Below are 22677 nucleotides of genomic sequence, written 5' to 3'. Positions count from 1 at the left end.
GGGGCCCCCATGAGGGCCTATAAATAATAATAATGAAAGACGAAAACCATTCCTAATACTTTAAAAGTGCTCCACCGCAATATAAACACAATCAATGTCACTCTTAGATGTGTGAGAACGTTCTAAAATATCAAAAGATGGGAACAGAAAGAAATGAGACTGCAAATGCCCACACACACACACACACACACACACACACACACACACACACACCACACACACACACACACACACACACACGCACACGCACACACACACACACACACACGCACACGCACACACGCACACACGCACACACGCACACACGCACACACACCACACACCACACGCACACGCACACACGCACACACGCACACACGCACACACGCACACACGCACACACACGCGCGCGCGCGCGCGCGCGCGATAAAAAAAACTCTGCAGGAAGAGAAAAGCTGAGAGCACCAAAACGCTGCCGTATAAAATTTATTTCCATTTGCGAAAGTTTGCCACAAGGTGAAACTAAGCTACAGGTACAAATGAACTAAGTATAACTGCTGTTTCCCACTTCAAAGCAAGCTGGGTAAGTTGCAGGGGGCGTAGCCATTTCATGCTATTCATATTCAGCCTATATTTATGTCCACTGCAGGACGAAGACATCTCCCTGCGATCTCCAATTACCCCTGTCTTGCGCTATCTGATTCCAACTTGCGCCTGCAAATTTCCTAACTTCATCACCTAACCTAGTTTTCTGCCGTCCTGAGATCATTTATTGCGAAGTTGCTAGCATGCATCGCAGGACGGCCTTCCTTTGTAAGGATGTTTGATCTGAGGTGCACGAAAAGCCATTTCCTGCACCACCTAAACCCATGCCATGGTCTAAAAAAGAAAAGAAAGACAGATACATAGAGTTGACGTGCGGTTATTTATCACAGCATTGCGTTTTAAGTGCATGTGAACTACACAATCACATTTGAAGAAGGATTTTCGTATGGATGGGCAGTGGTAGAGGTTAATGGGAGGAGAAAAGATCTGCCCGGCGCAAATGCTTCGACCAGAAGACTTATCTCGGTAAGCAACTTAAAAAAAGTCCTGTCGTCCAACTCTTGTTCCGACATTTCATGTAGTCGGTTTGTATAGGTCACAGCCTTGACAGAGATAAGTTCTTTTGTGGGAAAGTGGGATTCGATGGAGGTGTTCATTTTCCCTTGCCCATAGCAATAAACGAAGGACGCATGCACAACTACTTGAGGATACGATGTGACACCCTTGAGAGAGAGAGAGAGAGAAAGCTTTTTAATGAATCCTTCAGTTATTTCACCTTTCATTTCACTGGCTTGCAATTGCAATTTTGTCCAATGTGTAATGACGCCTTTTAACTGTCTCTGCGATGCGCTTTTTCTTTACTTCATTTTCCGAGAATATTGTTCTATGCTTAACGACATAATTGCCGCAAGACGCACACGCAACAGGTTAAATAAATAAAAAGTAAAAAGCTTTTTGCGGCAAATATGTCACTCAGCAAGAACCGACTAGGCCGAGAAAAAGTTCTCTTGTTCTATAGTTCTGCCAAAGCGCTTTCTTCGAATGGAAATAAAGCTTATTCCTTAGCATGTGGTGTTCCAGGGACAATGTTCACTCAAGCGCTTATGAGCTCCCGATTCCTTATTTTAGCTGTCTTTAATTAGTCACTTCAGCGGACATGTTTCCTACTCAAAGCAAGTTTACTGATTACCTGTGGTATTAGTTCAGGGGAAGTTTTATGCCATTTATTCTCCATTTAAATTACATTCATGTTATGGCATTCATGTTCCCGGGAAAGTTTATGGCAAGTTTTGTGTGAGAGGTGTCTTCAGTTTCAACTGACGTCTGGAAGTTCAGCGTGACAAAGACAAAGGGGCAACGTGGCTGCCTGCCAGCAACACAGGGCACATTGAAGCATCGCACGGCCAACGTACTTGCCGCATGCGGGGCTTGCCCCCCGCAGTGTCCTCAATAAACCTGCCCACCGCTCACCAAAAAATTTGCACCCTTTCAGAATGATCAGTACGATATCCTTGTTCAAAGTCAAGTACTTTCGTGGCAACAACGTGACATCTACAGAAGCGTGCAAAGTGCTGATACGCTACCGTTCATCGACCAGGAGTCGTATAATGCAAAACTATTTCATCTTGGTTTTATACCAATATCTTGACGTCAAATCTGCGTAACCACTTACTCGAGGATCGGGCCGTGACCCGCCGCTTTGTTTGAACGTTACAATAAAACTTTTTCGTCATTTATAGGAAGACACCTTTGTTTGCTTTGAACGGAAATTGCATTGCATACCTTGACAATGTTTTCTTATCTGACTGGCTGACAAGAGGTGATGAGCGCGCTGAAGTGGAGAGGCTTTGGTGGGTCCGAGCTATAGCGCAGCGAACGTAGATATCAGGATGAGGAGCATGGAACTGGCGTATACGATCGGTCCGCTTCCCCTTGCTTAGCTTACGGCGATAGTCCAAAATCTCGCCGACAACTGAAGGTAAAAAAAGTCACAGTTTCACCTGAAAGGCGAAGCATCAATTGCGATAGCAAATTTGTAGAGAGCTATACGGAGTAAGGATAGTAGTTTTATCAGCTGTATAAATTTGGACATGCAGCAGCACCAGCAACGCGCAGAACTGTTGTCGACGCCGTCGGCGTTATGCCCGCGTTCGCACAAAATGCGTGCGGCGTTGGTGACTGTTGCCAGAGCCTCTGATATAAATAGGCACTTGGTGCCGCAGCTAAACGTCGCCTCCCTTACCTCCCCCCCCCCCCCCCCCCCACGGCGTTTCGCGCGTCGGAAGAAGGCGCGTTTGCTCTACATATATGGTGATTGTAAAGGAGGAATGAGACCCCTACTTCTGCAGCCCTTAAGGGAGCAAGGCGCAGAACGTGCGTTTGTTCTCCGCCGTGGATTCACTCCCCGTGAAAGCGCGCGTCCCTCGCGCGTCCCTCGCTCCCTTTCACGCGCACATACAGCGTTCGGCGCGCGGCGACGATTTCATCTCCATTGACGTCATACGGAACCTCACGGTGACGGCGACGCCGACGGCAGAAATCTGCTTTGGAGTGTCCATATAATTGCTATCGCAATAAAAATGTTGCTGAAAAGGATTAACAGCGATGAAGAGTTGGCAGAGTGATGTATACGTGTTTGAAGTGCTCGACAACGCTATACAATCACGCAAAAATTTTTATTGTGCGCAGAGAAATTCATTCTAGTCGGCATTTTCAAGTAGCCAGCGCCGGAGCGATCGGCGGGCTGCCATATTTTATTCTTTTCGGAACGGGGCAGTTCCGAAAAGGAAGTTGATTTTTCATGAACGCATCTCCCAATGGCTCAACAATGCGTCTTGAAACATGCGTCGGCATGTGCAGCACGGACATGCGGGCAGTTGCTTTTTCGAAAGCAATCAAACACTTGCGTTCGCTCTCCACGTCAACAAAGTGTCACATTGATATGGAACGTTCTAGTCACCTCTTAAGGCCCATTAATACGAGGACTTGCTGTACAATAGTTTCAGTAGGCTTTGCTTTTGTAAAGAGAATGCAGTGCAGCTTCACTTACCCGAAGAGCCATATGTAGATAACAATCCTCCGGCACCTCCTAAGCTTCCACCTGCACCACCGGCTCCTGAGAAAGAAGTAAGGTGAATCAAGTCCACGCGCTTGTATCTGGAAGATCATCTCGATTCTAGCTTTTGTCAAAGTACACGATCATTGTCAAAATAGACGGAGGGGTGTTTGGAAAAAGGGAACACGCACAAGGCAAATGCAAAGGAAAGACGGGAAGGTTATCGAGAGGATATATCGGGTTGGCTATCCCGTATCCGGGAAGGAACAAAAGGATGTGAAAGATGAAAGATAAAGAAGAAAATAAACGAAAAACAATACAGAACTGTTCGCGTGGGCACTGTTACATAGTTTGCGAAGGCGTTACATATATATATATATATATATATATATATATATATATATATAGTAATACATGGTGTCAACGTCCATATGATATGTTCTACCTGTCACATTGAGCAGTCCCAACTTGCGTTGCGGGGTTGCTCTCCTATAGCAACTGCGCATTTCCCCACCGCGCGCAGGGTGAACCGCTCATCACGGTTCGATCTCGCGAGCGCAGTCAGGGGAGCGGGGAGGGAGCGCGGGAGGAAGGGGGTCGGGCGGCGTTTTACTCCGGCAGCAACTGCGTACTTAGCATGAGCGCGTGCTGTCGCGCGCGCCTTATCTCGCGGTGCCGAAGACCGCGGTTCAATCTCGCGCGCGCAAGGGAGGAAAGCGGGGAGGAAACGCACCTCCTGCCGTCGCGCAAAAGGCGGCGGGGAGGAAGGGAGGGAGGGGGGGGAGCGGCGTTGTACTTTGGTAGTAACTGCGTATTACGTGACCGTGCGCGGTCGCGTGGGCTCTATCTTGAAAGCGGTCTGCCTTGGGGGCAGAGTCTAGGTGCGCCGACGGCTCACACCTTTATGCGTGCTGTGTTCTTGCCACTCAGTTTCCATTAAAGCGATAGACAGCACAAATGTCACTTCATTCGCTGCTGCTGCCGTGCTTCCTCACGCCAGCGTTTTGACAGCGAGTGTGAGCGGTCATCGAGTGAGATGTGTTCATGTTTGCTTGTGCGCACGTGACACCATGCTTGTTAATTTAGTTAGTGTGGGAATGTTTAAAAGTTTATGCGGCCGTTAAAGCTGCTATTCTCACTTCGTATATAATTGCTATTGCAGTCTACTAATTTGCTATTGCAGTAGATGCTTCGGCATTCCGGCGAAACGACGACTTTTTTCTAGTCCAGCACAATAAAAAATTTCGCTTAACACTACCGCTATTGTTTCCTTTATACTGCAAATACCGATTTTAGGGACAAGCACTACTGAACAGCTCCTGTGAGATTACGCGACATTATTACAGCTTCGTTTAAATGGTCACGTGTATATATACGTAACTTTACCATACGATGCGGGAAAAACCATTCAACCTCTCGTGTCTTTTGTCGCATCAACTATGTTTCGATTTTAGGCTGACACAGTCACATGAAACATATTGTAACAAAAACAGCACCTAGACTGTATTTGAATTATATAGTTGCATCCTTCATCCAGCGCAGAGTTGCAGGATAGACCGCATTAGCTCAGGTCAGCCTCTTTGCCTTTTAATAACTCAAATTCCTCCTTAAGCCCCGCCGGTTACACACATTAGGTGTACACTGCATAGCAGAAAAGCATACAGAATGGAGCTACAGAATTGAGATAACACTAACATTTAATTGCGCCGGCGCAATAAATATAAATAAAAGATTTACACACATTAAAATGCATATTTATAGGCTTTAAACAATCAAATAATTCTAATGAAGGAAGCAGTAGGCAGCTCGCTGACTTATGACCTGCCCTTCTTGTAGATAGCGAATACTTCCAAGATTTCTTATCAACGCATCTTCCAATGGCTCAATAACACGTTGTTTTGTAACGCACGTCGGCATCTGCAGCACTCACATGATACTAGACGGACTGTCGTTTTTTCGAAAGTAATCAAACTCTTGTACTCACTCTCTGCATCAGTAAAGTCTTACTTCGAGATTGAACATTTTAATTACCTCTTAAGGTCTATTCAAGCGAGGACTTGCTGTAGAAGAGTTTCAGTAGGGTTTTCTTTTGTCAGTAGAAGTGATTGCAGCTTCACTTACCTGAAGAGCCAAATGTAGATGATAATCCTCCGGCACCTCCAGAGCTTCCACCTGTACCACTGGCTCCTGAGGAAGAAGAAAGTGGCATCAAGTCCACACGCTTGTGTCTGGAAGAGCATCTCGATTCTAGCTTTTGTCTAAATACGCCGTGATAGTCGAAGTAGACGGAGTGGTGTTTGGGAAACGGGAAGATGCACGAAAGAAAGACAGAGCGAGGTAAAGACTAAGGCAAAGGAAATATAGAAAGTTTAAAAAAATTTAATTATGGGGTTTTACGTGCCAAAACCACGATCTGATTACGAGGCACGCCGTAGTGGGGGACTCCGGAAATTTAGACCACCTGGCGTTCTTTAACGTGCACCTAAATCTAAGTACACGGGTGTTTTCGCATTTCGCCCCCATCGAAATGAGGCCTGCCGTGGCCGGGATTCGATCCCGCGACCTCGTGCTCAGCAATCCAACACCATAGCCACTGAGCAACCACGCAGAGGTTCGTATAAAGTTTAACGAGAGGATATATCCGGTTGGTTACCCTTTATCGGGAGGAAGAAAACGACGCGAAAGTGGAGAGAAAATGAAGAAAAACAAAAAGAAAAAAACAATACAGAACTGTTCCTGTGGGCGCTGTCACATATTTTGCGAAGGCGTTCTATGGTAATACAGAGTGTCAACGTCCCACTTATATATTCTACCTCTCACACTGAACAGTCACAACTTGTCACACGGTCCAATATCTCTTAAATAACGCAGCAGCACCTTCATAGCGGCTCGCGCTGATGCTCGTGTAGGCCAGTTTCCAAAACATTTAATTTCCGTGTTTGGGCGCTTATCCTGTTGCTCTAGCGTAGATGAGAAGGCTGCTCTTTTCGGGCTGAAACGAGGGCACTGGCAAAGAAGGTGCGGGATCATTTCGCTGCACCCACAGAAGTCACAAAGTGGGCTATTGGTCATTCCGGTCAGAAATGAGTACACATTTGAAAGGGCTATTCCAAGCCACAGATGTATTAGAAGGGTGCAGTAAAGTCGTGCAAGGTCGGATGGAATACGGAGCTGTAAATTAGGGCCCAGGGTAGGAAGGATGTGGAGATGTGCAAGAAATATAGAAGGACCAGGGACGTTAGCACTGTGTTACCATTTGCATTAGATGATTGACGTATCATTATCAGAGGCACTCACAAAGCCAAATTCTACTGTCGAAATTCAGTACCAACGCTTTGTGAAGACGACTTGAACAGCTGAGAGCAGAGGGAGGCGTCGCCCTTTCTTTCTCATATTTCCTTTGTGACAACATATCGACAAACAGTTTCTTGGTAGGACACAGTGCTGCCCGTGAATGACACTGTCACTCTAGAGACATTGACTGTATGTATTTTTATTTTCTCGATGATGCCATGATGCTTTTTCATATCTCACTAATTTGTTTCCTATAATTGCTTCTTCGAGGAAATGGATTTATACGTTTCTCAAGGCTAGCTGTTCGAATGCTGACACCGTTCTCCTAAATATTTCATGCGCCGAGAACCGTGCAGCGTACATAGTTCTCAGTTATTTATACTGCTTTTAATTCATCCCTTCAGCGGACACCCCACGATTCACGCCAAGAGGAAGTTTTAAGGTGACCTAGAACGTTTGTACACGACAAGTTTTATGCCATTGGGAATTGTCATGGTGCTCGCTTCTCGGAGGAGGCTGAAGCTCAGCTGTACTCACCTAATCCTCCCATTCCCCCACCTCCGGACCATGATACACCATTCCCACCTGTGAGAGATGCCAAAAAGAACGCCATTCAACCTGTTCACTTGCAATTCCTTCAAATCTCCGCAGTTGAATGATATGCACTCTCAGGAGTCCCTTTGATAGCGAAGAACAATTCCACACATGTTCCAGTCTGTGCTATATAAGATGTGCTTTAACATATCACATATATTCTGGGCTTATCTATTTTGCCATCCTTTTCCACATATAGGCACCGGGCGCGGGATGAATTTGGACGGGTGGCGCCTTCATGCGGCTGCGCCGCGAATGTATGGCATGTGGCGGCCGGGCCGCGCGCAGCAGGCGCTGCCTTGAAACCAAGTCTGATCAAACATGTTGCGTTTTTGGGTGCACCAACAGTTACTGAAACATGACTTAAGCTGGTTAGGCCATTAAATTCAAACGTTGTTCATCGCGGCATTGCGTTTTTCAGGCGGAAAGTCTGTATATGTGCGGTCTGTAGGCAACAGCGCGTACAGTGCTCAGCCATTCAAACGCGTTACTCGAAACGCATGGTCGCCAACGTTTCTTGCACTGATTATAAGCGCTGGTGACACAAACTGATATATTGTGGTGTAGAGTGAAAGCGAGAACCTCTGTGTGGCGCAAAAAAAAAAAAAAAAAAAAAAAGAACGGCAGCAGCCGCGCGCTGCCAGCGCTTCAATCGCTGGGCACTGTACATTTCCGACGCTGATTTGCTATGGTCTAGTTGTTCTAACGTTAATAAAAGAGCCGTTCATACGCAAGAGCTTCGTGTCCCACTTGGCTGTCTTCGCCTCCGCAGTGTAACGGCTCCGGAGCTTGGGCACCGAAGGCGAACACTCAGATTTGTCGTCATTTTGCCGTCTTATCAGTATATCAGTCTTCCTTTAATGTACATTTTCGTTCGTAGCAATTCCAAACTCTGGTTGAGTCCGGCACACGACTGTGCTGTGCATCGACGGCGAACGCCAACGCAGTGGCGTGTTCACACTCGCCGCCACCGACGGCTCCCGTCGCGCTAAGTTATATAAAATGGGCCGTGACTGAAGATTGGGCTAGTTTATAAGCAATTAAAAATGGGGAAGCATTGCAAAGATAAAAGAACTACAACGGACAGAGAACGACTGACACATGTCCGATCGGCGAAGCAGCTCAAGAAACAGAATAAGGAAGACGTATGTCTCCTTTTTTTTTTCTCTCTCCATAATTTTTGTGTTCTTCGCCTATTTACATGATTAAATACGCGAGAATGTTAACGCGCACAGCAAAATAACATCTGGAATATAACTGCTGGAGTTCCACGTGTTATCTTGCCGCGGTGAGCTCCGTTCGCGTGGTGCATTTGCATCGCAATTTGCGCTCGTTTTCTGCTTTATATACTACTTGATGCCACGAATGTGATCTGCCTCGTACAAGTGACGACCTTTCTCAAAAGCAGACACACGAAAATGCGTTTTCCGGTGCGTCAGCCCTTAAAACCCGCAGTGCCAAATCACTGGAAGCACCGAGCGCCTTGGTCCCGTCGTCTGCTTCACATGCCAGTGCTCTGACAGGTGCCGTTCACGGCGCTGTTCGCCAGCATATCGCCGGCGCGCCGCTGGCGCCTTACAACGGCCGCCCGGTGCCTATTGGCCAGCCTCCTGTTACATGACTCTACACTTTGACTTGAAACGTCCTGAATATTGCTAAAGACGCATGTAATCAACATTTCTTGTAGCATTATTGATTATATATTTTCAACCGTACTGCCAACGCTCCTTACTTTGATATTGTTCTGTAGACGGGGGAGGCCATTGCTCTATTATGCATGTGTTGCCTGCTCAGATGGCGCAGTTGTAGCGCCAAGCATGACGCAATCTAGCTAAATTTAGCCTTTCACTCGGCCTTCAGAGAGGCATAGCTCGGCAGCACGCTTATCGATCCGAGCGGAAGTGGTCGCCTTTAAGAGAACTCACTCGGCCATAGTTAGTGTCAAACTCAAACCTATGCTCATGAGTAGTTATGAGGCCTACAAGTGTGCATTTTTTTTGCAGAAATTATGGCGCCCCCGCGTGCGACACACTGGGCCCAGAAGTGGGCTGAAGAAACTTAGGCAGCAAGACCTAGGGATATCCCACCCCATCGACCACGGCGGAACGTTTCCGTCTCCATAGAGAGCGCAAGCGTAGAAACTTGAAGCAAGCGCCGGAGCCCCACATATCTACATTTTCGGGGCTCGAGCGGTACATGACCGTCTCGGGCACCACCAGCAGGGGGGAGGGGGGGGGGTCATTTGTTTTTACTCTACTGTCAAAAAAAAATTTAAGACGCAAACATAAACACGGCAAAAAAGGAAGGTCAAACACAGGACAGGCGCTTTCTTTTACGTAGTTGTGACGATGTGCGTGACAGAAAAGTCGACGCTGCGACGTGAACTTGAACACAGACAAAAAAACGGGCCCGATACAGAGGAACTATGGCTTCGAAGAACTTTCTGTGGGCCTAGTTGGTGCAGACTTGACAAATTATTTTTCAGGCGCAAGAAAGTCACGGAACAGAAGGAATGTCAAACACAAGACAGGCGTGTTTGGCCTTCCTTTTGTGCCGTCTCTTTTTGTCAAGTCAAGTATGCGTCAACTAGGCCCACAGAAAGTGCGTCTATGCTCAAACACCCTCTGCTAGACAGACGGGCCCACTACGAATAGGGAGCGAGCGCGATCACAAAATTAGGCCGTAACACGCCCACTAGGTGTAACATAAGTTAAACATTTAGCCTTTCTGATGCGCGAATCAACGTAACTTGTGTATTTGGTTGCGTAGTTTCTGTGACCTAGTGCCCATAGACTCTCTGCAGCACGCACAAAACGTTTCACGTACACCAATGCGTCGGCGTCCTTAATACAGCCTACCCAAATTTTTCTTCTAATTTGTGGGCCGTGGCTGCTTTTAAATCCAAATGCTTTTCGGATATTCGTGTTTACTCGTTTACTTAGGGTTTCATTCAATTTATGGATGCATGCAGCAACGGCGAATGTTTTCTAAGTTGTCAAACGTTTACCTGCAGTGTTTTGTACTCATCACCCCCAGCTCTAGCCTCAATAAGTAAACCAGGACGCCGGGGGGAGGTTTCAGGATACATTTTCAGAATATATTTGGCAGTGCTCAGAACTTTCCATATTGCATTTTAGATGTGAAAAAAAAAGTTTTCTCGGGATGGCTTACTTTATCTTTCAAGATACCTTGCTCTTTGGAGCTACTTGCAAATCAGCGTGCTGTTCTCTAACCATTATTGGCGTTGCAGAGATACAGGTACCTTCAAAGTCTCGCGTTCCTATTCCCTCTGTTTAATTTGCCTCAACCGTTCCTTGTGCAGGTGTTTGCTTCTTTCCTCTTGTGCTTCAGTTGTTGATTTGCACATGCTAAGTTGTCACCACACGTCACGTAACATTGCTTCATTTTAGCTGCTGGCACGCGCACCTGGAATAGTATACCAACACTCTGCCTAATCTCAAGGCTGGAATTGGTATCTGGTTGCATAAACATTACTGCATTTGCCAATTCACCTCACGTAGTGCCCTCAAGGGAACGGGAGCAGCATTGCCGCTCGAACAAAATCGCATCCATCCAGATAGATATAGTAGAGGAGCTTCCGTCGTGAAATTCTAGTGTTATCGCGGGAGCAGAATGTCACCTGTAGTGGCGTGCAAGAATCCTATTCATTAAGTCCTGCAACCAAACTTCTGCGCCGTTTACGGCCTTTAGGACTACTCCGGAAATATTGCATAACATAGCCGCTGTCATCTTCGGCACATTGTGGATTTCAGTTTTCCGTTGTTCGTGCTCGACAAGACTGATAATATTCGTTTGAAGTTTTCTTCAAGTGGTCGTACAGAAACCGTGCGCGTTTCCCGGAAAGCTATTTCCTCTGTAGCGGCTTATATAAATTTCTTAGAGTTTTAAGCTGTAACGGACGCGTTGATCATAAAACAGCGACCACGCTCGGAGTAAAATTGAACTACATATCCAAATTGTCTTTCCCATCAGATTCACAGCCAAGAGAGAGATGGTTAAGAGAGAGAAGGAATATCGCATCTAGCGCATCTGACCAATACGAATGATTTGCCGTTGTCCACCTTACAAGGAAAGTGTAAGATTGCATTGGCATCTCCGCAAGGTTTTTCTCCTGAATTAAACAAGTAATTTTTTCACAAATCCACAACATGGGCTTCTAGCACTTAGAGTTGTCGAATTGCTCGGCCTAGCGCTGTTTTCTAATTGGCTTGGATGATAGAGTAAGTGCCCAAAAAATGCACGAGTCCGGAATTGAATATCATGACCTAGAATTCTTCTTCAAAGTGCGCAATTTATTTTTAGGACACCTAAATGATTCACTACGCAACTACAGCCTGGTGGACGGCAAGGTTTTCGTGCCCGAGTTCACCTGCTCTATATAATTATATAGCGACGAATAAGCGATGAAGTTAGAAGGACCTTGAAAGACATGACCAGGGGAAAAGCTGCTGGAGAAGATGGAATAACAGTAGATTTAATCAAAGATGGAGGAGATATGCTTGTAAAGCTTGCGGCCCTTTATACACAATGCCTCACAACTTCAAGTGTACCAGAGAGCTGGAAGAACGCCAACATTATACTGATCCATAAGAGGGGGAGACGTTAAAGAACTGAATAATTATAGACCCGTTAGCTTGCTTTCAGTAGTGTATAAAATATTGACCAAGATAATTTCCAATAGAATCAGGGCAACACTTGACTTCAGCCAACCAAGAGAACAGGCTGGCTTCAGGAAGGGATATTCTACGATAGGATCATATCTATGTCATCAATCAAGTAATCGAGAAATCTGCGGAGTACAATCAACCTCTCTATATGGCTTTCTTAGATTATGAAAAGGCATTGGATTCAGTAGAGATACCAGCAGTCATAGAGGCATTGCGCAATCAAGGAGTACAGGAGGCATACGTGAATATCTTAGCAAACGTCTACAAGGATTCCACAGCTACCTTGATTCTCCACAAGAAAACTAGAAAGTTACCTATCAAGTAAGGGGTCAGGCAAGGAGACACAATTTCTCCAATGCTATTCACTGCATGCTTAGAAGAAGTATTCAAGCTCTTAGATTGGGAAGGCTTAAGAGTTAGGATCAACGGCGAATATCTCAGCAACCTTCGGTTTGCAGATGACATTGTCCTATTCAGCAACAATGGAGACGAATTACAGGAAATGATTGAGGACCTTAATCGAGAAAGTGTAAGAATTGGGTTGAAGATGAATATGCAGAAGACAAATATAATGTTCAATAGCCTGGCAAGGGAACAAGAATTCAGGATCGCCAGTCAGCCTCTAGAGTCTAAAGGAGTACGTTTATCTATAGGTCAATTACTCACAGGGGACCCTGATCACGAGAAAGAAATTCACAGAAGAATAAAATTGGGTTGGAGTGCATACGGCAGGCATTGCCAAATCCTGACTGGGAGCTTACCACTGTCGCTGAAAAGAAAATTGTACAATCATTGCATTCTACTGGTGCTAAAATATGAGACCGAAACTTGGAGGTTAACAAAGAAGCTCGAGAACAAGTAAGGGACCGCACAAAGAGCGATGGAACGAAAAATCTTAGGACTAACCTTAAGAGATAGGAAGAGAACGGTGTGGATCAGAGAACAAACGGGGATAGCCGATATTCTAGTTGACATTATGCGCAAGAAATGGCGCTGGGCAGGCCATGTAATGCGTAGGATGGATAACCGGTGGACCATTAGGGTTACAGAAGGAATAACAAGAGAAGGGAAGCGCAGTCGAGGTCGGCAGAAAACCAGATGGGTTGACGAAGTTAGGAAATTTGCAGGCGCAAGCTGGAATACGCTAGCGCAAGACAGGGGTAATTGGAGATCGCAGGGAGTGGCCTTCGTCCTGCAGTGGACATAAAATATAGGCTGATGATGATGATGATGATGATATATTAAAAATAAACTGTGTTTTGAATGTTGCCTTCCAGAGAGATATCTTTCAAGATGTCACTATATTTTGATAATTTTCCCATTAACTGTGACTGTGTGTTTTCTTAAGCACTGCTATATTTTTTACATTAAAACAAGGTATTTCAAGCGGGCTTCATACTAATGAAGTTTTATTTATTGGAGTTGGATTAAGGTTAGTTAAAATAATTTTTGGTGTACTGAGAATTAGGATCGTATTCACTCTCCTAAGGAGACCACAGTGTCACTCACCTGAACTTCCAAGTGTCCATGATGCACCTTGCCCCCCGAGGCCATAGGTGCCACCACCTAAAAAGGATGCATTACATGATTCAAGTTCACATAATGCTCTTGCAAATTTCAGCACATGCAATATATATAGGTGCGTTCAATAGGGAAGTAGCGAACGGCCCGCAGAAGTTCTGTAACACCGAAAAAAGGCAGCTTGGTATATGCAGCACCGCACTGGCGATAACAGCTACACACGAGGAACTATTTGGAAGTGCAGTATTGTGGTCACAGGACACTGAAGCAGCTGCCCCATTTCTAATGTAGAACTCAGCTAGGGAGCATCATGCTTAGAAGCAGACTCCAGCTCTGATTTTCTGTGTGTCGTATTATTATAATACATCAAAATACTGATCTACTAATGTCTGACCTTTTGGTTTTTCTCTGCAATTATGGGAGACGTTTCACAATCAGCTTATACAGCTTTTATTGCATAAAATTATTTCCCGCTTGTTAGAATATGGATCTGAGTGGAGCAGACAGCTCGTTGTCCATTTCTTGCGTCGACATATCAGCGTTTTACGTATAAACTAAATATTGATGGAATTGTCTACGTCAATGGCGGATATTTGCGAAGGTGTGCCATTCCGGATAAGCTCTCCGTCCCCGACGTCACCAAACAGCTGTGACATCTGGTGTAGAAGCTTTCCCGCCCGAAGTGAGAAATTGCAAAGGAGCGTAGCCATTGTCGTTGAGCTTGTCGACAAGGCGCGCGTGAAAAGCAAAGAATAGTAAAAAAGAAACACAGCTCTACCGACCTAAAAGACCTACACAGATAGCGCCAGGACGATCTGTGCTGGAGCTTAGCAACGCAACTAAACAATGCACAATTGAAGGCCTTAGTTCTCGGTGCTGTGGTGGCTTATGTGAAGGGCGAAACTCTCGTGGCAAACAATATTGTCATTTGAAATACAGAAAAGTCGAACTTCTAAAGTCTGTGCAACTTTCACTTCAATAGGCGCCATGCACAGTCCATATGGCGCCGCGACTATCATTTGTAATACTAGCCTAGACCAAAGATATGACTACGAAGGAAATCAAACGACTTCCCACATGCGAAGAGGCTAGCCCGAGCCCAATGCGCAAGCTTGTGGATGTTTCAGTTGTCGCGTTCGAGCACGACTGCGCCAAGTGATCGCATCTCGGTCAGCGTATACATTATGTCAAATGATTTCCGCAGTAATCCGCGTGGTGGACGAAGTTCCATGAAATGGAAAATTTGTCACCTGCCGGATACCAATCTCAGGCACTCTTGTCTCACTAAATTCGATACAAAGTGTCATCGCGAATGTGAGTTGCGTCTATTTAGTTTACTTTCACCACTCGCTAGGCTGTTTGTTACCCGTCTCAGTAGCTGAGCAGCTTTGGCATCGGGCTGGTGCGATCGAGGTCATGAAATGAATACCGGCCGCGGCGGCAGCATTTCGATGAAGTCGAGTTGCGGTCATCGAAACGAGTTCCCCTCTACCGCGTGCCTCCTAATGAGCTCGTGGGTTCAGTACGTATAACACCCATAGAGTTTCTCACTATAACACCTAGAGGGTAAACTGGCGCCGCCGTCTATGCGAGTTTCTTATAGGGCTGCCGTGCCCTCATGGGAATTATGGGATATGTGTGATAGGTCAGCGGTTTTCAAGTTGTTCCCCCGCTTTCGCGAGGTTATGTGCAAGCAAAGCGCTATAAAAGTTATCGCATTTTTTCTCATGGGAAATTGGGAAACAGGGGGAGCATCGCTGGAAATAAGCACTACAGAAGAGAGCCAATTAACAAGAAAAGAGCAATTTCACTCACCCCAGCTCCCCGCAACACCAGGCAATGTTACATTGGCGCTCCCATCACCGAGGGAAACAGTTGCTGAAAAAAAAAGTAATCACGTGCTGGGGCAGTCTGCGGTGTAAAAACTTTGTAAGCGAATTGAATATTGTTCCAAAATAACCTTCAAGTTCTGCCAGAGGTACTCACAGAAGTCTGGCAGTAAACAATTTTATCGCTTCCGTTAACGTGCTGGTTGAAAGATGTATGTTGACATCTTATGGGGACGTCCAAGTCATCAACGACATTCGTTAATTGACACTGTTAAGCTATGCGATAAGCGGTTCCCCATTGCCCTCAATTGACCTACCCCAGCCTATGTATATGAAGGTCAATGTATATCCTCTTATAATAGATTGCTATGTAGCGTTAGTTTTCAGTACATTAGGGTTTCCACAATTACTTTGTGAGCGGCGAATTTTCACACAAGCAAAGTAATTCATGTTTTTTTTTACCAGCCTACCCAGCGGCCCATTAGTGACAAACTGTCAAATAGTTTTCGACTTAGGATGAAACCATGAATATATCAACGCTGATAAGATATGTACAGAACAAGCTTTTTCTAGCTCATTGAGACGGTTACCGGTGGCCTGATAAATTGTTTCTAAACATCTTGTGCACTGGCTACACCGTTTTCTCTTGCTGGTTTACTGTTATGCTAAACTTTAGCGAGCGCTAATTTATGTTCTGTTCAACCAGCAGACCCCCGACACGATCATTATAAGAAAGTGATAGTAGATTGGTTGAGGGTAACATGGGCATTTGCATGAGAAAGTCGAGGTGCTACTAATGCAAAAAAAAAAGAAGAATGTGAAATGAAGTTAACAGACGGCGATTTATTTTTTTAACTCTTTCCCGCTAAAATTGAAAAAAAAAAAAAGGTAGAGCGAGTTTCACTTCGTGACCGCGGGTTACGTGCAAGAGTACGGACGTCGCGAACATGCTCACCGAGCACCGCCGCGTCGAAGCGCAAACAGACAGGCGCGAACGCGGTTGTGGACGCTACACTTATTTTACTCCGTGGTACAGAACAACTTTTTCTAGCTCATTGAGACGGTTCCCGGTGGCCTGATAAATTGTTTCTAAACATCTTGTGCACTAGCTACACCGTTTTCTCTCGCTGGTTTACTGTTATGTGCAACTTTAGCGAGCGCTAATTTACGTTCTATTCAACCAGCAGACCCCTGGCACGATCAATATGAGAAAGTGATAATAGATTGGTTGAGGGTAATATGGACATTTGCATGAGAAAGTTGAGGTGCTATTAGTACAAAAAAAAAAAAAGAAGAATGTGAAACGAAGTTAACAGACGGCGATTAAGTTTTTTTTTAATTCTTTCCCCCTAAAATTGAAAACAGGTAGAGCGAGTTTCACTTCGCCACAGGGAAAGTGCATATTAATGCGAAAGCATTATGTGGCTCCTGAAGCTGAAGATCCGGCGGCGTGGCCAGTAATGGTACAAAAAGTCACGTGGTCACCGAGACAGACGGCGCACCAGGCGATGCTTTCATTGGTGTGAGTGCACGCGACACCGCGTGTGTTTCCGCCAATGAGAGAGGAGTGGCTCCGATGGGCGAACAAGTCACGTGGCCACAGAGACAGACCGCGCTGGTACCAGTTTATATATATCGCCGCGGGTCGCGGCGCTGCCCGACGGTGCGTTGATTTCGGGGACTTCTGTCACGCGCTCCGGTGGACGAACCTTGGACTTCTCAGTCAGTAGCTGTGCCCAGCTCCTTTGGACGTCCACGCGAGTATCCGCAAACGAGGCCGTCGCAATGCTTTCGCATTCTTACACGTGGGGATGTCTAAGTGCCCTTTAATTTTTGCTACACATACAAAGAAGAGACGCCGCGGCGAACATGCACAGCGAGCGTCGAAGCAGAAACGGAAAGGGCGTGAACGCGCTCTCGTACGCTGGTGCTGCACCGTCCGGCGCTCGCTTCCCTCGCGGCGACAAACACAATCTCGCTGATTTGACAGACGGGCCATCTACGTTTGGCGTAAAAAGATCACTCTGCACCTAAAGAATTTATCTACGAGGCAACGCGTACACTTGATCAGTTCGTAACTGGAAACTATTATATTCCCTCTCCAATAGCCCTTCGATTCTCAGCAGAACTCCTAGTGGTAGGGAATTTCCGCTGCAGATCGTCAAGGTGAAGCATTCGCACAGCTTATATTTGTGTTGTAAAATCAAATCAGATAGTCAATTGCTTGACTGAGTAGAGATACCCACAGCCTTTCTTGTGGTACGTGCGGAAACAGCATATATTTGTTCCTCCTGCTTTGAGAATATCATTGGCCTTGATCCGGTCCTAGAACTAAGCAGTGTTGCTGCAACTAATTCTTAATCGCCTGAGGTTCACGAAGCGAAAGGCCAACTATAAGATGACTTCTAAGAACGTTGAGGCGCAGACACGGCGACAGTACATAATTTTCACACTAAAGTGATCAACCTCATGAGAACCATTAGAGCTATAGGCCAAAAGTTAGCACGGGTTACTCTAAGTATGCGACAGCTTGCTTAGAATGCGATGACTTTGACGTCTCGACCACCACGTGCACGTGCGTCATTGCACACTTTCATTTATCAAAATCACGTTTCTGCACCGCACCGAACTCACCAACCGTGCTTCCTCTGTAAGGAGCGCCGACTCCCCTCCCCCTACGGTCACAGGGATGCTCCCGTTACTCACAACAAGGTTACGAAAATGTTCTACATGTCTAGAAGGGTTTTACCAGCCCCTCACCCCAAGTTGAATAGGGCGCAAGCCGTTTTAGGCTTTTACAGACCAGCACATATCCGTATCTGGCCGTTCTACGCGAAGGTTACCCCGACGTATATAGCGACAACGCCAGCCCGTCCTACGGGTAGGCCTCCACTCTAGCACACATGCTCTGGGAGTGCGGGTCGAGAAACCCCAAGTTCAGCAAGGAGGAGTGGGACTCGCTTCTGCGTAGCTCCGCTCTAGACAGGCAAATCACGGTCCGGCGGTTGCGCGACGAGTTCGCGTCCTCGCCGGACCTCCAATAAAGTTATTTCACTCACTCACTTTCACTCACTCACCTCGTATATGTTACAAAGTTGCGATTTCGTGCGTACTTTGACGCGCTCTCAACGGCTGAACACAACTCTAGTTTTCGCTAGATACCTCTAAACTGGGTGAAGTCTGCCTATATTGTTTTCAAATTACAAACACGGAAAGGGATACTAATCGCGTGGACACGTTGACAGCTTGTACAAAACGCACAGGACGTGCTCGCGTCATCGGTTGAACAAGTGACGTATCAAATAACTTTTGTTCATAGTGCGGATTTTCAATCCTAATTTACCTCACGCATAAAAAAAAAACTGCAAGAAATATTGTTTATAACCGCATGATCAAAATGCATACATCAGCAAATTCAGGCTGTGAAACCTTGGAGTACTTTATTTTTAGTTTTCTGAAACACATCACCTCAAGTTGCGAATCCTCAGCGCTGTGAGTAGCATTCTAATAGACCACAACCCTTAGGACGGGCCTTCGTCTCGGGAACTCAACTACTTGGGAAGGGAGCAATCGCTCTGTCCGGTATCCACTGGTGTGACTGCCTCTGCAGCAAATTTACCTACTGGAAGCAGGTGTCAAATTTCAGTTGTGTAAAAATATGACCGAAAATCAAAGGCAAAAATGAAGCCTCAAGGTAATTAACTAATTGAGCAGTAAGAGCCCTCACAAGTTTTTAAGCGGTATCTGTTCGGACACCCACTTCAATTTCTCCGAGTAATTTTAATGTGTCCTTTGTAAACTCGTCTTAACAATGCTACTATTTGAGGCAAGTTGCAAATCAATAAATGAAATTCCTTCGCTTCAAGTGACCTAAAAGACAGACTACAAGATCGGGATATGTATTTTACGTGCAGTGTTAAAGAATTGCAAGCCTCGAATTTCGATTAATTTCATAAACTTATTCACGCAAATTTAGTAATGTTTAGTAAAGCATCGATCGCTGGTATTCCACATTTAATCTAAGAACGTTTATTAAAATCAGTTCAGTTGTCGCGTAATTAGAGCACTTGCGTTCCTTACTTGTGTTTGACTTGAGAAATTAAAATGGGCAGTGAGCTAAAGCTACTTAATAAAAGTTCCACTTAGCGTTTTGTACTATTTTGAAGAGCCAACTTCGAATACCATTTTTCCTGTTCTAGGCAGGAGAATCACTTGCCATTATATGCTTTATTAATTAGTTGGCTTCGTCTATGTTGATGCAAAAATTTAGTAATTAGGCCGCTTTATTGTAGTGCAGTCACTATCGCATTTTCTAGCGCGAACGTTGCGGATCTGATAATTGCTGCTGCTAACATATGCTGATGTTTTAATGGCAGCGAACTCTATGTTTTGGTAAGTTCGACATACCGTACGGTTTTCCGTACAGTCTGGATAACATTTTGATAGATTCAATGTCAAGCAGGTATTTCTCGACGAGAATTCGTACGTATACAACGGAAACCGCTTGGAACTTAGCAGTGACATGCGGAGTGAATATTCTCATAGAGAGTGCCGCCGAGCACATGTCGACGGGTGCTTGTCGCCTCTCCATGAAATGCTTATCGTGAGAGGTTTCATGCCAGGTTTTCTCCCCGCAAAGGAGGTACTTAACACGACATATTTGGTTTGAAACTCTATAGGGTTTAAAACAGCGCTAGTATTGATATACATTGTCGTAAAATTGTGGCCTTTTAACTGATATCTAGCTGTATTTTTTCCTGCTCGTATTTGACTCGCTCAAGTGCGAGTCTCTCAAATACAAGCCCTGTTTTACTCTCAAAACTACACCGCCCCTAACGTATATCAGTACCATGCAAAAGCCCCTATTCACAAGAAAAAAGTAGCTTAACTTATCTGCCTTTTAGACTAGCAGTAGGGCGGTTTTTTTTTCTCTATGGCTAATCAACGCTGCAATGATCTGCCATTGCACAACCCGTTGTTTACCCTGGAAGGAATTCCTGAAAGGCTATTTGGGGCTCCCTCTACCAGCCTTTCATATATATGCTTTGTGTTTTAATGTTTGGTATGATTTTTGTGAATTGTATAATTCTTTATGTATGTTTGTTCCCCACTCTTGCGATAGCCCCATTATGGGATGCAGTGTCTCAAATTAAAAAAAAATTAGTAAAATAAATAAATTGCAAGGTAACTGGTCGAATATTTCCTCTTTTCTCTACGACATTAGTGAATCCATTGCCAAATACGCAGGAGGTTCTTATATTCTTTCTGTTTTCTTTCATGTACTAGGCTTTTTCGTTCAAGAGCTTTGCACACAGTGCACTTGGTGGCTGTAGAATTATATTAAAGAATAAAAGATAATTAAGAAAAACGGCGAATGAATGCCAACAGCGGCAATGCAATGTATGACGTGAACCCTACCAAGCAGCCATGTGCCGACTACATAACTGCCAATACGGCGGGCGTTTAGTGTTTCCGGCTATGTCGATCGACAAATACCGGCATTTCTTGAAAAGTTAGGCGCTTGAGCTCGTAGGCGGCTCTAATCACTGCAGATACCTGTAGCCTAGAAAACAAGCCAAGTCATTGGTCTAAGATAAAAAATGGAAGGTTTCCAGTCATTATGTTAGTAGAAACTGTGGTACCTCTGCACATTGCCAATTTAGTATACTGGGCTTCAAACTGTACAGCGTCAAAGATATCAAAAACTGAAATAGGCTAGAAATTTTGTCTATACTTCCTAGTCCTCCCGCCCCCCCCCCTCCCCCTCCCCCGCCGCTGTTATAAAAAAATTAACTGCGGCCCCCGTTCAATAGTGCCTAAGAATGTAGAGTTGTTCTACAGCTAAGTATTCGTGGCTTACGCCACGCGACAATTTCATCACGTTGACAATATTACATAGTTAGGCAATTTTATGTTGTTACGAAACTGTTAACGGTGATTATAAAGTGTACTCACCTAACCGACCGAACCCTACATCCAGAAGAAGTGCGACCACGGCAATTAAAAGGAACGTCATTGTTCTTTTCCTTTCCAGAACCAGCGTCGACGGCGGTCCACTTGCCAAGAGCGTTAGAAATGGTGAGACCTGCTTATAAACCCAACGACCACTAGGGGCCGCGGCTGCTGCTTGCGAAAAAGGGCCCTGGCAAGCAGGATAAAATTTTCGAAATGCTCTGTTACAGCGTTCTTTTTCTAGAACACAGCCTGCAACTGCCAACGCCGTAAAGAGAGCTTATGTGCAGAAAATCAAGGTCGCGCGGCTTGAGTGGACAATGGGGCCATGCTTGCGCAAGTTCAGTGGATTCTACAAAAGTAGTCAGCTGTATTGGCGAACAATTTAACACTCCTGCTTGCAGCCGTTTCCTTCGCATCTGACGACGGCCATCAGGAGTTGGCTTCCGTTAATTCGGTCCGGGCATGATCTCGGGTGCATTTTTGATAATCTGGCCATACGAAGTAATGAGTAAGGACACATTAGGCGTCATGATTAGCTTTTATTATTTTGTAAAATGAAGAGAAACCCTATGCTTCCAATTACTCGAGCACGCTTGGAATAAAACTCTGTTCCTCCAACATCAACGATACATTTCTGCAGAGGGAATAATTTATTATATTCGTGATCTTGTACCAACGTATTTCGAAGATTTTTTTAGCATCTTCCAAGACGGACATTTCTTATGCCTTCCCCCAGATACGGCTGCGTGCGGAAGCACTCATCAAATATCTTTGACGGAAACGACGCCTTTCGCCTTGTCACCGTTGTTTATTGTGTATGCATTAACTCCGCGCGCGTTGTATCGCTCGGCACGGACTTCCACCCTGGACTCATAATGGTAGTGGAAGAAATTGCAGAACGTGTGATGAAATAACAGGGTGTCCAATGTTAGCGCCTTCACTGAAAAACAGCATGTCATTGACTGCATCGTCGTCTGTCAGTTTAATTAATAAAATTTGCAGACTGTGCTTCTATTAAGAACGCTTCAACTCATTTCTGCAAGCCAAGCTAATTTGACGTCCAAAAGGATGGCTGCTACTCTGCCTTCCAGTTTACTTCAACTGAGAATACGCATTGACATCATTCGCCCCCCGGTGTCCAATTTTAGGTGCTAAGGTAAACTAAGAGGCATTGCTGGTAATTGCCTTAAGTACCATCGAAATCAAAAGTAGTTTA

The 22677-nt window shown here is 45.3% G+C and overlaps 1 protein-coding gene across 1 annotated transcript in view; it reads right to left on the bottom strand.

Moving 5' to 3' along the window:
• The window catches only part of LOC119457757 (uncharacterized PE-PGRS family protein PE_PGRS54-like), a 95800-nt gene extending 74062 nt beyond the window's left edge, over window positions 1–21738 (bottom strand). The window contains exons 1-6 of the mRNA XM_049670431.1: window positions 21462–21738; window positions 15493–15555; window positions 13666–13722; window positions 7412–7459; window positions 5702–5767; window positions 3575–3640 (exon numbers count right to left, since the gene is read on the bottom strand). Coding sequence (XP_049526388.1) covers window positions 3575–3640; window positions 5702–5767; window positions 7412–7459; window positions 13666–13722; window positions 15493–15555; window positions 21462–21522 — 361 coding nt within the window. The 5' untranslated portion in view covers window positions 21523–21738. The remainder of the gene's footprint in view (window positions 1–3574; window positions 3641–5701; window positions 5768–7411; window positions 7460–13665; window positions 13723–15492; window positions 15556–21461) is intronic.
• Between the last annotated feature and the right edge of the window lie 939 nt (window positions 21739–22677).

This window comes from Dermacentor silvarum, chromosome 7 (assembly GCF_013339745.2).
Source record: "Dermacentor silvarum isolate Dsil-2018 chromosome 7, BIME_Dsil_1.4, whole genome shotgun sequence".
NCBI classification, from domain to species: domain Eukaryota; kingdom Metazoa; phylum Arthropoda; class Arachnida; order Ixodida; family Ixodidae; genus Dermacentor; species Dermacentor silvarum.
Note: the sequence above shows the minus strand (reverse complement) of the source record. Positions and strands in the feature narration are given on the sequence as shown.